This window comes from Triticum urartu, chromosome 2A (assembly GCF_056163025.1).
Source record: "Triticum urartu cultivar PI428250 chromosome 2A, HENAU_Tu73, whole genome shotgun sequence".
NCBI lineage: Eukaryota > Viridiplantae > Streptophyta > Magnoliopsida > Poales > Poaceae > Triticum > Triticum urartu.
Genome location: NC_141874.1, coordinates 309,332,786 through 309,347,421, shown reverse-complemented (window position 1 = coordinate 309,347,421; position 14,636 = coordinate 309,332,786). Strand labels below are relative to the sequence as shown.

At 48.0% G+C, this 14,636-nt stretch overlaps 1 protein-coding gene across 1 annotated transcript; it reads left to right on the top strand.

Annotated features, from left to right (window-relative positions):
* Positions 1-13,350: 13,350 nt before the first annotated feature.
* Positions 13,351-13,953, top strand: LOC147984926 (uncharacterized). The gene has a single exon (XM_087541321.1). It carries the CDS (start codon positions 13,351-13,353, stop codon positions 13,951-13,953), a length of 603 nt encoding a protein of 200 aa, XP_087397447.1.
* Positions 13,954-14,636: the final 683 nt, after the last annotated feature.

Here is a 14,636-nt window from a genome sequence, read left to right as displayed (position 1 = left end):
TTGATTTCTCTAATGAATCTTGAGCTTCATATACCCGTAATGGGGTATGGCCTGAAAGAGTGTAAAAGCATCCCGCCCCAACAGGGCGCGATATCCGCTCCCGAAAGGGGCCACTTGGAAAGTTATTTCTTCAGACCGGTAGTTCTCCGGCGTGCCGAATACTACATCAAGGGTGATTTTGCCCTCGCACCGCGCCTCCCGACTAGGAATAATTCCTCGGAAGGTTGTGTTGCTTTGCATGATGCGGCTCCTATCTATTTCCATTTTATGGAGTGTGTCCTCATAAATGAGGTTTAGTCCGCTGCCGCCGTCCATGAGAACCTTGGTAAGTCAAAACCCGTCCATGATGGGGCTGAGAACTAACGCAGCTGGCGCTCGCATTGTTCTGTACTTTGGCTTGTCTCCGGCGTTGAATGTTATAGCTGTGTCGTTCCAGGGGTTTATCATAGCAATTTGGCAGACTCCGGCGAGCTCGCGGAGCGCCCTTTTGCGCTTGTTATTTGAAGCGAATGTCTCAAAGACCGTAAATACTCTTGAGTTGTTGTCCACTGGGGGATGTCGTTCTGAGTCGTCCTTGATAAGGATATCCTCGCCTCTTTTGGCTACATGTAGTAGAATCCGACATGCTCTAAGGTTGTGGGTTGCCATGGTATCTAGTGTTGTATGTATTATGCATGGGCCATCGAGCCACCCGATAAGAATGGTGCCGTGTCGCATAGCGGTTTTGTGTTTCTTGACTGTTGGACTGGGCGTGCCGCGAGGGTGCGCCCTTTTCGCCTGTAGGGGGAGTTGAGTTGGGACTGGCAGTTCCTAGCGAGCTGCCTGAGTTTTCCAGGTGCTCTCCATCGCACTGTATTTTTGTACGATGGTTGCTAAGTCAGCAAATTTCAGTATGTGGCGGCGATTGATGGCGTTGAGGATTCCTTCGTCCGCGCAATTGTTGCAGAACGCTGAAATTGCGTCTTCGTCACAGCAATCTTTTACCTTGTCCTTGACAAGGAGGAATCTGGCCCAGAAGTGGTGGACTGTTTCCTGAGACTGTTGTTTTATGCTTACAAGAGTGTCTGAATTCGGGTGGGTGGGTGGAATTAAATCCGAACCCGACCTGACTGATTATCCAGAGTCTGATGATCTTCCGGGCTTAACAGTACGGGTTCCGGAATACCTTCTGATTGTTTAGGACCATCGTCCGATGCTATATTCGGAAGGCTGGTCGCATCCTTTCACGGGTGGGTATCCGGATTTTCCTGGTCGGCGATCCAGACATAGTTCGTCTTCAGTATAGGAGAAAAATCGTTGTCCTGCTCCACGACTACCGCAATATGGTGGGTGACCGGTAGGGTCTCGATTTCTCTTTGATTGGTTTTAAGCCCGATCCGGTCGTACTCTGTGGCTATTCCCAAAGAGGCGATGCGATCTAGGAGTTCGTTCAAAGACGAAAGCTCTGCCGGATCCATCTACTTGGAGTGCTCGGAGTTGATGCGAAGGGGGTTTTCGATGGCCCGAGAGGTCATCGTCGGCCCAACGGCCCAACGGGCGATCCTAGTAAAGCCGCCCAACCGGAGGATTTGGCCCGGGGCTAGAGCTCCTCCATGGGTGATGTTGTCTTTAAGGACAAGGCGAGCCATCGAGCCTTTTGTCGACGGCACAGTGGAACTCTCAATCAAAGCACCAATGTCAGTGTCAAAACCGGCGGATCTCGGGTAGGGGGTCCCAAACTGTGCGTCTAGGATCGATGGTAACAAGAGACAGGGGACTCAATGTTTACCCAGGTTCGGGCCCTCTCTATGGAGGTAATACCCTACGTCCTGCTTGATTGATATTGATGAATATGGGTGTTACAAGAGTTGATCTACCATGAGATCGTGATGGCTAATCCCTAGAAGCCTAGCCTATATGACTATGGTAATGAATGGTGTCCTTTCCGGACCATCCCCTCCGGTTTATATAGACACCGGGGGGATCTAGGGTTTACATAAGACGGAATCTTCATAGTCGGTCGCCAAGCTTGCCTCCACGCCAAGGAGAGTCAAATTCGGACTCACGTATAGTCTTTGGCCTTCATGTCTTCACAGTCCATCAGTCCGGCCCACGGATAATAGGCCGGACGCCCGAGGACCCCGTAGTCCAGGACTCCCTCACTGAACAAGTCCGTCCGTGCCGGACGTGTCTGCCGGACGCGTCACCCCGACCAATCGAACGCCGCCACGTCACTGTCCCCGTCGCCTTAGCCACTCAGCCGCCACCACATGGTCGCCACCGTCCCACCTCCACCGTGGCCTGCCGAGCCCATGCATGTCCCGCTCGGACGATCCGCCTCCGCCGCCTGGCCCGCGTGCCCTCCGCCGCCTGGCCCGTGCGCTAGCGCCCGTCGCCGCCGCCAGATCGTCGCCGGCGACCGCTCGCCCGCTCCGGTTCCTGCCGCTTCGTCTCCTCCACCATCCACCGCCGCGCCCCGCGCACGACCTCGCCGCCCTGGTCGTCGCTCGCCACCCCGCGCGCCCGGTCGCCGCCGTTCATCTTCCCCACCGCCCTACAGTGCCTCGACGGCCGGCCCTGCCGTCGACCGACGTCTCCCTGCCTCCCCGTCCGTTGCCGCGCTCGGATCCGGCCGCACCGGGCCAGATCCGCCCCACGCCGGCATCCTCCGACGTCCGGCGAGCTCGATCCACTCTGCTCCTTCCCTCTCCAACTCCAGCGACGTCCTCCGGCGAACCTCAAGAAGCGTGCCGACGAACCCTAGATCCAGATTCGCGGGCTATAATTTCCATTAAGTCCTTTTCTGCAATAATTTTATGCCTCCTTCATTGCATCATATCTCGGTGTCCATGACTCCGATTCATGCATATGATATGTAGATTTGTTCGTCTCGTTGAGCTATTCACGTTAGAAGCATTTCCATGCATGTTCATGTTCATTATGATGCCATTTTCTTTGATGCAAGATTGCTATAAAATGTTAGCTGCTGGTACTTATCAGATCATGAGGTTTTGTCATTTTTGTTGCATTTGATGTGTCCATCGTATGAGCTCGAGGTCTACATGTGTTTTGAACTACATCATGCCATATTTACAGAGGTACTTGCCTTGTATTTTTGTGATCTATGTGGTAACTACCACAAGCATGCAAAGTAGGATCCACAATGTTGCTGTTTTTAGGGACTTAGGATTTTGCTAAGTCTTTTCCCTGCTGTTATTTTGATGCCATGTAAACTTGATGCTACAGTGAGATCCATGCTTATTTTGGGATACTTCAGTAAGGGTGTTTTGGACATGTGGTTATGCTCTATCCATACATGTCCATTTGTTAAATTATGGGGTTGTCTAGCATGTCTTGTTGTGGCTCGACTTTTTCTATAAAATGTTCCTGCTAGAATGTTAACATGTTAATCAATATTTCCATGGTTGTTGCTAGTGATCCATGCATACTATGAACTTGCTCTTGCCATGGTTAGCTTCATGAACATGTCATCTTGCATTTGTTATGCTTATTTTGTCATGCAATGCTTTGTGGTGAGTGGCATGAGCTCGCAAAGTTGTTTTCGTGAATCTGTTTATGACATGCTTTGTTTTTCTGCTAATTCTGAAACTGTTAATAAAACTTGCTATGTTTACATGGGTGCCATCATATCTTCTGTGGCTTTTTGGCTCATGATCATTAAAGGACTTTTGATCTATGCTTTTAGTAGATTCATGCCATGCCTTTGTTTTCTATGATATGTTCTTGTAGCATGTTGTTTTCTTGCTCTAAACATTGCTTCCTAATGTTGTTTTTGACATGTTAGTAATTTCTCCAAGTCTGTGAAGCTGATATCTTTTGCACTTTTGCCATGCTTGTTTGAACCTGTTTTAGTGTGATTTAGCCGTAGCTCAGTGTTCATGTTTTGTCACGCATCTCTTGTACATCACTTCCATATGCCTTGTTGTTATGTTGGAGTGCATTAGCTTAGTTTCTTGTTGCATTCTAAGTGGCGTCATGCTATTAATCGCAGTTTAGCATCAATCTTGTTTTGCTTGCCATTTGCAAACCGTGCATCCGTTTCCGGTGATCTTTATATCGATTTCGACCCGAATCATCTCATCTTTGCAGCGGCAAACTTGGTTTGCCAAGTTGATGCTTTGATATTTCTTTCTCTTCCGGAGCACGCATATGCATTGCATATCATATCTTGCATATCATGTCATGTATTGCATCATGTTGCTTGTGCATTGCACCATGATTGATTGTTGTTCCATCGCTTGTGTTCTTGATTTGGATAGAGCTGGGAGACGAGTACGTGACCGAGGAACCTATTGAGAATTCTTACGAGGATCAAGCTTTCAACAACTCTGAGAACTTTGCAGGCAAGATGACCATACCCTAGAAATCACTTCTATCTTTGCTTGCTAGTTGTTCGTTCTATCGCTACGTTGCGCTACCTACCACTTGCTTATCATGCCTCCCATATTGCCATGTCAAGCCTCTAACCCACCTTCCTAGCAAACCATTGTTTGGCTACGTTACCGCTTTTGCTCAGCCCCTCTTATAGCATTGCTAGTTGCAGGTGAAGATGAAGCTTGTTCCATGTTGGGACATGGATATTGTTGGGATATCATTATTGTCTCTTATTTACTTTAATGCATCTATATACTTGGTAAAGGGTGGAAGGCTCGGCCGTATGCCTGGTGTTTTGTTCCACTCTTGCCGCCCTAGTTTCCGTCATACCAGTGTTATGTTCCTTGATTTTGTGTTCCTTACACGGTTGGGTGTTATGGGAACCCCTTGACAGTTCGCCTTGAATAAAACTCCTACAGCAAGGCTCAACCATGGTTTTACCATTTGCCTACCTACCACCATATACCTTTCCCTTGGGTTCTGCAGACTCAAGGGTCATCTTTATTTTAACCCCCCCCCCCGGGGGCCAGTGCTCCTCTGAGTGTTGGTCCGAAACGGGCATTCTGCGGGGCCACCTCGGGGCAACTTGAGGGTTGGTTTTACTCGTAGCTTGACCTATCCGATGTGCCCTGAGAATGAGATACGTGCGACTCCTATCGGGATTTGTCGGCACATCGGGCGGCTTTGCTGGTTTTGTTTTACCATTGTCAAAATGTCTTGTAACCGGGATTCCGAGATTGATCGGGTCTTGCCGGGAGAAGGAATGTCCTTCATTGACCATGAGAGCTTGTGATAGGCTAAGTTGGGACACCCCTGCAGGGTATAAACTTTCGAGAGCCCTGCCCGCAGTTATGTGGCAGATACGAATTTGTTAATATCTAGTTGTAGAGAACTTGACACTTAACTTAATTAAAATGAATCAACCACGTGTGTAGCCGTGATGGTCTCTTTTCAGCAGAGTCCGGGAAGAGAACACGGTCTCGTGTTATGCTTGAACGTAAGTAGCTTCAGGATCACTTCTTGATCACTTATAGCTTCTCGACCGTGCGTTGCCTCTCTTCTGGCTCTTATTTGTGTATGTTAGCCACCATATTGCTTAGTGCTTGCTGCAGCTCCACCTCACTACCATCTCCTACCCATAAGCTTAAATAGTCTTGATCTCGCGGGTGTGAGATTGTTGAGTCCTCGTGACTCATGGATACTTCCAAACAGTTGCAGGTGCCGAGGATACCGGTGCAAGTGATGCTACCGAACTCAAGTGGGAGTTCGACGAGGATTCGGGCCGTTACTATGTTTCTTTTCCTGATGATCAGTAGTGGAGCGCGGTTGGGATGATCGGGGATCTAGCATTTGGGGTTGTCTTCTTTTATTTTGGTTCCGTAGTCGGACCTTTGATTGTACTTTGGATGATGTATGATTTATTTATGTATTGTGTGAAGTGGCGATTGTAAGCCAACTCTTTATCCCTTTCTTATTCAGTACATGGGATGTGTGAAGATTACCCCTCTTGCGACAAGCCTACCATGCGGCTATGCCTCTAAGTCGAGCCCCAACACGTGGGAGATATAGCCGCATTATGGGTGTTACACTCGTCGTTGTTGTCGCTGCCCTCCTCAACACTCCCGCTTGAGGAGGAATCTTTGTCGGAGGAGGAGCTCTCCACACAACACTTCAAGCGAGTTCTGAGATCTCCAAAGACCTTGATGGAAAGCAAGCTGCCCTCCGTTAACAAGAAGTAGAGGACAAGCCCCGCCGTCAGGCTGTGGATGCGAGTGAATGTCTTCCATCCGCGGCGGAGGTACATGATGTGAGGAGTGGGGAAGTCGACGTCGACCCGCGTGCCGCTGTTCCCGCAGCCCCTCGTGTGCAACCAGAGGGTCTGGGGTGGATCGAGCTCCATCTCCCGAGCAAATGCAGTAGGGAGACAGAGGCGGCGACACGGTGGCCGGCGCAGCCTGATGAAGAACTCGCGGGGCTGGTCCCTGACGTGGCCCTCCGTCGGGGGAGGCATCGCTGGCGGAGGCGAGGCTGATGCGCCACCCCGTCCTCCTCTCCCTCGAGCGCCACGACAACCTCGGCCTCGCCCCCTCCCCCTTCCTCTCGTGGTCGGTTCCGCCGCCGTGAGCTCTTGGGGAGGAGGAACACGCTGACGAGCAGCAACCCTCGCCGCCACCGTCTAAGGGCCAACGCTTCCTCTCGCCATGGCAGATGGAAGAAAGGAGCGGAGGTGGAAGGAGACGGATGATGGAAGAATGTGGAATGCCGCCCCCTCCCCTTCTTATAAAGGGGCGGAGTCGGGGCTCGGCCGCCCCTCTCGGCCAATCTGGTCATCGGGGGCACAGGGAATCAGGACCGGCCCGCTGCCCCAATCAACGACGGCCCGGTTTCCCGCCTCCACCTCTTGCCACCTCCATGAGGGACACATGGCGAGCGAGCAGCACTGAAGGGAAGGGCAAAGCAGCCGCTCCCCACCCCGTGATCGTGGGGCTCGGGCGCCTTGAAGACCACGACCCGAGTCCGCCCAAGTAAATGGGTCGTGCCTCTCTGCATCCCTCCTTTTATGGGGAAGGCGCGAGCCGCCTCTTTACCGCGATGTGATGCATGCGTGCAAAAACCGCCCCACGCATGACCCCCACGTCACGCACGACCCTCCACATCGCGCGTTCAACGTGGGTCATGGGGAAGCACAGCAGACAAGAAGTTACTGCGGTAAAATCCGCCCCACCTGCCCGCGCATCGTTCTAGGCCTAGCCCAACAACGCGTCGCGCTTATGTGTGGCCCAGGCCCGGGGCTCCTGTCGGTGTACAAAAGTAGGGGCTCTCCTTTTGACCCCTTTACTTGTGCACGGGCAGTCAGAGCCACGCGCCACGGACACACTTAGCAGGGCAAAGGAAGGAAGCCAGACAGAAGCCAAAGCACAAGACAACCAAGGCGATGCCAAGACCAGAAGCGCAAGAGAGCAAGAGGGCGAGGTGGACTCCCTCGGCAAGATCCTTGCCGAGGCAGCCTCCGCAGCCCCGGCAAGGGCCTTGCCGGGGCAACTTGACCAACACCAGCAAAGCGAGCCACCCTTGAGCCCACAGGCTCCAACCCAATCAACTACATTGGAGCCAAGGCTCGGGAGGCGCCTCTGTGGTGGCATGCAAATCTTCTTCAAGATGATAAACATATGAGTTCAGATGAGGACCAGAAGACGGTGACCCTCGGCAGGATCCTAGCCGAGGAAATCCACAAGAACCCCGGCAAGACTCTTGCTGGGGTTGACAGCAACGCCACGGCAAGACCCTTGTCGGGCCCCCGGCAAGACCCTTGCCGAGGGCATCGGCGGGGCCACTGCCAGGCCTGCACCAACCAAGACTCCACCGCCCTTCCCATGCAGCTGGAAGCTCAACCAGTTGAGCAGGCACCTACATGGCGATGTGCGGCCTCTACACCAACCAGCGAGCTCCTGTGTGATGGCATGCAAGTCTTCCTGAAGGCTCCAACACCGCGCCAGCCCAGCAGCCGGCCAACATGGTGCCACAACGCCCCATCAGCTCGGACGCATGTCAAGGCCAGGCGAGGCGGTGACAGCTGGGACGTGCTTCCCTGGCGTCCCCGATAAAGCGAGGGGGGCACATCGGCAGCGCATTAAATGTGTTTGTCCGATGGTCCCAGAGGATAGGCTCATCGACTGTAGACCTTTCCACCTCCTGTGTGCCATTGTGGCGACCCCTTTTTGCCTATAAAAGGAGGCCCGAGGCGACCAGGAGATGGATTCGGTGCTTTTGGGCAAGTTGCACCTCGTAGCTAGCTCAAGAACACAAGAACACACTCAAATACATCCACCAAAGCAGGACTGGGGTATTACGCATCTTCGCGGCCCGAACCTGTGTAAACAAGTGCTCCCTGTCAGACCCGCTCTTCACACAACCCCGCGCCTGCCTACCGTAAAAGGGATCCCAGTGACCCCATAGGTTTTGTTTCCACCGACACACTCGTACGACGATTAGCTAATCTTCTTAATGGTGAACCGTTTATGATGGGCCGCGCATCATACACGTTCTGTAATAGTGAACCGTTTGTGATGGGTCGTGCATCGTAAACGTAGCACAACAGAATACTGACTGCGATGGCAATGCAAGCAGAAACAAGTAGGAGTACTGTAGGGGCCCTATCCCTGACGGTTTCTGGGTCGTGTGGGAAGGAACCCCCCCCTATCGCCCACACTCACTTGGGATGGTTCCAAATGCCGTCGCGAAAAGGGGTTTTAAACTGTTTGTTTAGGACTGACGCGCACCAGTGGCCCTTTCAGATGCATGCCACTTAAGGTCCATCTATACTACTATTATTGTTGAATGCACATTCAGCCCGATTGGCATATTTGTAGGTCTAGCACAGTAATCAAAATGAAATGTCTCAGAGTCGTATCAATTAATACAGACTTGTGCTCAAAAAATTACAAAACAAAAAATAATCATTACATGATCTCTAAAACAAATGGTTTGATCGATTACATGAACAAACAACACAAAGTTTATTCAATGATGGAGAGAACATTTCACCTACGATTTACCAAGTGGGAATTTAATTTCCTTTTTTCCTTCAGGACCTTAACAATGCGATCAGTCTCAGCTTGCTTCGTTTTGAAATCCACCAAATATTTAATGGTTGTCTTGAGTACTGCTTGTGATTGTGTTGTTTGCTTCCTCAACATGTCAACTTCATCTCTAAGTGCAGAAGCAGAATCTCTTTCTACCAATAGTTTGGCCTATAGAGCATCAACAGTTGGCAATTCATGATGCATGATTGGACCGGTGCCACTGTTGTGGGATGATACAACGTCCATGGGGACCTCGCTCTTTGATCTTGGGCTAACCTGTTTTGCCATTAGAGTTCCAATTGTATTCCGAAAAGTTAAAGTTAGCAAAACATCTCAATTGGGAGTTATAACAGCAAACCAGTTAAATAAACAAGGAATTGAAGAGTTTAAATTGGATGCTGAAAAGTAGTTATTAACATCATTGTAACCGGTTGCAGCAGCAAAGCAGTTAAACAAACAAGTCTTGCAAAAGGTACCTATTGTGGCATTTGAGTTTCTCTTGGATACTGAAAACTTGAGTAGCCAGTAACATGATTAGAGCAACCGGTTGCAGCAGCAAAGCAGTTAAACAAACAAGTTTTGCAAAAGGAACCTGTTGCGGCATTGGAGTTTCTCTTGGATCCTGAAAAGTTGAGTAGTAATCAGTAACTTGATTGGAGCAACAAGTTACAGTAGCAAACCTGTTACACAAATATATTTTTGAAAATGTACCTACTGTGCAATTGAAATTCCAATTAGATCCTGAAAACTTGAAATTGGTAAGATGATTACAGCAACAAGTTACAATAGCAAACCAATTAAACAGGGAAGTTTCTGGAAACATACCTGTTGTACCAACTGAGTTTCAGTTGGATCCTGCAAACTTGAATGTTAGCAATCATAAATAAAGTATTGCAAGATCCATAAGAAACTAACATCAAACTAGTAAAACTAATCAGTTTTGGCAACGTATTTAATTTCACACGAACTAGTAAAACTAGCAAGTTCTTGGCAACGTATTAAAGTAACAAGTCGGTACCGTTTACCAGCAACACAGACATCATGCTTGCATTTGGTGTTGATTAATTTTAATGCATGTTCATGACTGTTGTCGCTCTCTAGCTGGTCGCTTCCCAGTCTCTTTCTAGCCTTCACTTGTACTAAGCGGGAATACTGCTTGTGCATCCAACTCCATAAACCCCAAAAGTTATTCCATATGAGTCCACCATACCTTCCTATATGTGGTATCTACTTGCCGTTCCAAGTAAGTTTGTATGTGCCAAACTCTAAACCTTCAAATAAAAATTCTGTTTTGTATGCTCGAATAACTCATGTATCAACTAGGGTTGTATGTATCTTCCATGCTAGGCGGGTTATTCTCAAGAGGAGTGGACTCCGCTCCTCACTCACGAGAAAATGGCTGGTCACCGGGGTGCCCAGTCCCATGCTCAAATCAAATCAAAATAATTGCAAACAAAACTCCCCCAGGATTGTTGTTAGTTGGAGGCACTCGTTGTTTCGGGCAAGCCATGGATTGATGCTTGTTGGTGGTGGAGGAGTATAAACTTTACCATTCTGCTTGGGAACTGCCTATAATGTGTGTAGCATGGAAGATATCGAGATCTCTCGGTTGTTATGTTGACAATGAAAGTGTACCGCTCAAAATATTATTCATCTTTGTTTCAAAACCGAGCTCTAGCACCTCTATAAATCCCTGCTTCCCTCTGCGAAGGGCCTATCCATTTACTTTTATGTTGAGTCATCATCCTCTTATTAAAAAGCACCAGTTGGAGAGCACCGCTGTCATTTGCATGTATTATTGTTAGTTTACATTGAGTATGACTTGACTGGATCTCTTTTACCATGAATTACAAGTTCCAGCCAGCCCTTGATCTTCAAGGGTGCTCTGCATTTATGTTTTGCGGTCTCACAAAGCGCTAGCAAGATACTATCTTGTTACATCATATTATGATTATTTTGAGAAAGTGTTATCATCCGGGATTTATTATTATTGCTCGCTAGTTGATTATGCCATTGATATGAGTAAACATGAGATCTAAGTGTTATTGTGAATATGGTTAGTTCATAATCTTTGCTGAAAACTTGAATGTTAGCTTTACATATTTACAACAACAAGAGCAAAGAAAGTTTGTAAAAGTTTTTCTTTATCACTTTCAGTTTGTCAACTGAATTGCTTGAGGACAAGGAAAGGTTTAAGCTTTGGGGAGTTGATACGTCTCCATCGTATCTACTTTCCAAACACTTTTGCCCTTGTTTTGGACTCTAACTTGCATGATTTGAATGGAACTAACCCGGACTGACGATGTTTTCAGTAGAATTGTCATGGTGTTATTTTTGTGCAGAAATAAAAGTTCTTGGAATGACCTGAAAATCAACGGATATTATTTTTGGTATATATAAAAAATACTAGCGAAAGAATCAAGGCCAGGGGCCCACACCCTGTCCACGAGGGTGGGGGCGCGCCTACACCCCCCCCCATGGGCGCGCCCCTGCCTCGTGGGCCCCCTGGTGCTCCACCGACCTCAACTCCAACTCCATATATTCACGTTCATGGAGAAAAAATAGGAGAGAAGGATTCATCACGTTTTACGATACGGAGCCACCGCCAAGCCCTAATCTCTCTCGGGAGGGCTGATCTGGAGTCCGTTCGGGGCTCCGGAGAGGGGAATCCAGCGCCATCGTCATCATCAACCTTCCTCCATCACCAATTTCATGATGCTCACCGCCGTACGTGAGTAATTCCATTGTATGCTTGCTGGACGATGATGGGTTGGATGAGATTTATCATGTAATCGAGTTAGTTTTGTTAGGGTTTGATCCCTAGTATCCATTATGTTCTGAGATTGATGGTTCTATGACTTTGCTGTGCTTAATGCTTGTCACTAGGGCCCGAGTGCCATGATTTCATATCTGAACCTATTATGTTTTCATGAATATATGTGAGTTCTTGATCCTATCTTGCAAGTCTATAGTCACCTATTATGTGTTACGATCCGTTAACCTCGAAGTGACAATAATCGGGATACTTACCGGTGATGACCGTAGTTTGAGGAGTTCATGTATTCGCTATATATTAATGCTTTGGTCCGGTACTCTATTAAAAGGAGGCCTTAATATCCCTTAGTTTCCAATAGGACCCCGCTGCCACGGGAGGGTAGGACAAAAGATGCCATGCAAGTTCTTTTGAATAAGCACGTATGACTATATTCGGAATACATGCCTACATTACATTGATGAATTGGAGCTAGTTCTGTGTCACCCTTTGTTATAACTATTACATGATGAATCACATCCTATATAATTATCCATCACTGATCCATTGCCTACGAGCTTTTCATATATTGTTCTTCGCTTATTTACTTTTCTGTTGCTACTGTTACAATCACTATAAAACCAAAACTGCTACCGTTACTTTTGCCACCGTTACCACTACTATCATATTATTTTGATACTAAATACTTTGCTGCAGATATTAATTTTCCAGGCGTGGTTGAATTGACAACTCAGCTACTAATACTTGAGAATATTCTTTGGCTCCCCTTGTGTCGAATCAATAAATTTGGGTTGAATACTCTACCCTAGAAAACGGTTGCGATCCCCTATACTTGTGGGTTATCACTACTCGGTTCTGCCATTGTTAGTGCTTGGGTTTTGCAAGAGGGGGGAGGCGCCTAGCGGGGATGGAAGATTGGACGATTATGTGCGGACGAGGATGGAGAAGCGAATATGTGCTGTGGGAAGTGGACAGGTGATGATGACAATGTTGCAACACGCCACTTGACTTAAGAGACACATCCCAGCAGCATAGGGTCATATCGATGCCAGACAACTTGATTGATCATAGTACTAGTAAAATAAACTACAGTACCTACCACTATATGCCCGAGTAGTATAGTGGAGTAGGACTCTGCTCTACTACTAGCACCGGAGCGTGGAATGACTGCGAACCACCATCGGTGCTAACACCAATCCCCAACAAACGTTCGTTGGGAGACATGGCAGTTGCAAACGCACGCGTCACAGTTAGAGCACATGTGTAAGGGTGGCAATTTTGTAAAATACTATGACTTAAAAAAAGGCCACCGTCGGATGGAAATATGACGATTATGTGCGCATTCGCCAGGATTGGGCTCGTGGCGAACAATCGCAAGATATCATTACTAAAAAATGGTTAAAACACCCGGGGCTAGAACTTGCACTGGCTGACCACTAACAATGATACTAATATAGTTGTAAAATGGTGAGAGAATGTGTTTACGTGATGTTTGGAATTATATGCAAACTAGTAAAAAGAAATGGAGGGGGTACTAGTAAGTACACCATCTACCGCTTCGTGTGCTACTCCTGCGCTCCATGCGGCGGGTGCAATGTCCCCTATAGCCACTCTCGTTTCATGGACGGCCTGGTCGATGCCCGCAAGGTGCCCTGCATCTACAAGAGTTTCGGCTGCGAGAGGTACATCGACCAGCACTCGGTGGCGGAGCATAGGTCCAGATGTGCGCACGCGCCCTGCTACTGCTATGAGTGCATGCCGCCATTTGTGGACTCACTAGTGAGCCTCATGCATCACCTCACGGCACCGTCCCACAATCACTCATGGCTCGTGGTGAACATCAAGTACGAGATGTGCTACCCGTTCGTCGTGCCAGAGTGGCTGAAGGATCACCGCCGCCTCCTAGTCACGGAGGAGGACGATAGCTTCTTCCTCTTGGTCGTGGGCACCGTCAAGGCCCGCGCAGGCCGCCACCCCTTCTCTGTCATGTGCATCAGGGGCAACGCCGCTGACGCTGACACAAGGCCACTGTATAGGTGTGTGCTCACTGTTTCTGCCCCTTCGGCGTACGAGGGCGACCTTGACGCCTCCCTCACGCTGAATGAGACTTTGGTGAGCTGCTCCGTTCCCAACAATGTGGACATGGAAGAGGGCTGGTTTCATACGATTTTTAACCCCAAGACTCTAAGGAGGTTCACCTGGGCATTTGCATTACCAAGTTAACTGTTCATCATTAGTCTTCGCTCATTGTAAGTCATTGGCTAAGCATGTGGACACTTCTTATTTAGTATAGAACCTTCCATGCATGATCTTGCTCTATTTATGGTTTAGTCTAGAATATTCCATGTATGCTTTTGCTCCATTAGAGTTCTCGCTTGCCATTTATGAGATTAATTGTGAATTTTTACTCTCTTATTTTTTGAAAAGGAGGATAACCCCATCCTTTGCATCAATCAATAAGTTTTGGATGCAAGTTCAATAGTTGAACGCTTTTGTTTGCAAAAGATATTTTTTATCTATTTAGCCTACATTTACTATTCACCCGGATGCTTGTGAGCTTTAGAGAAGAAATAATATCTGAAGAAACCTATCAATATTTGTTACACAAGAGATGACCCCCACATACTTTGTCACAATAAACCACTCCCCAATCAATGCATTTCATTGTTCCGTGCAATGCACCGGCGTCTTACTATATATAGTTCTACCTCCGTCCTGGTTTATTGGTCCCTATTGTAATCTGTGCCAAATTTTGGTCATAAATTTAACTAACAAAATGCTCATGCATGTCACAAAAAATTATATCATTGAAAACTATGTTGAAATATGAATCCAGCGGTTTTTTTGTTGACATGCACTAGCATTTTGTTAGTTAAATCTCCAGTCAAATTACATGGGGGACTAAT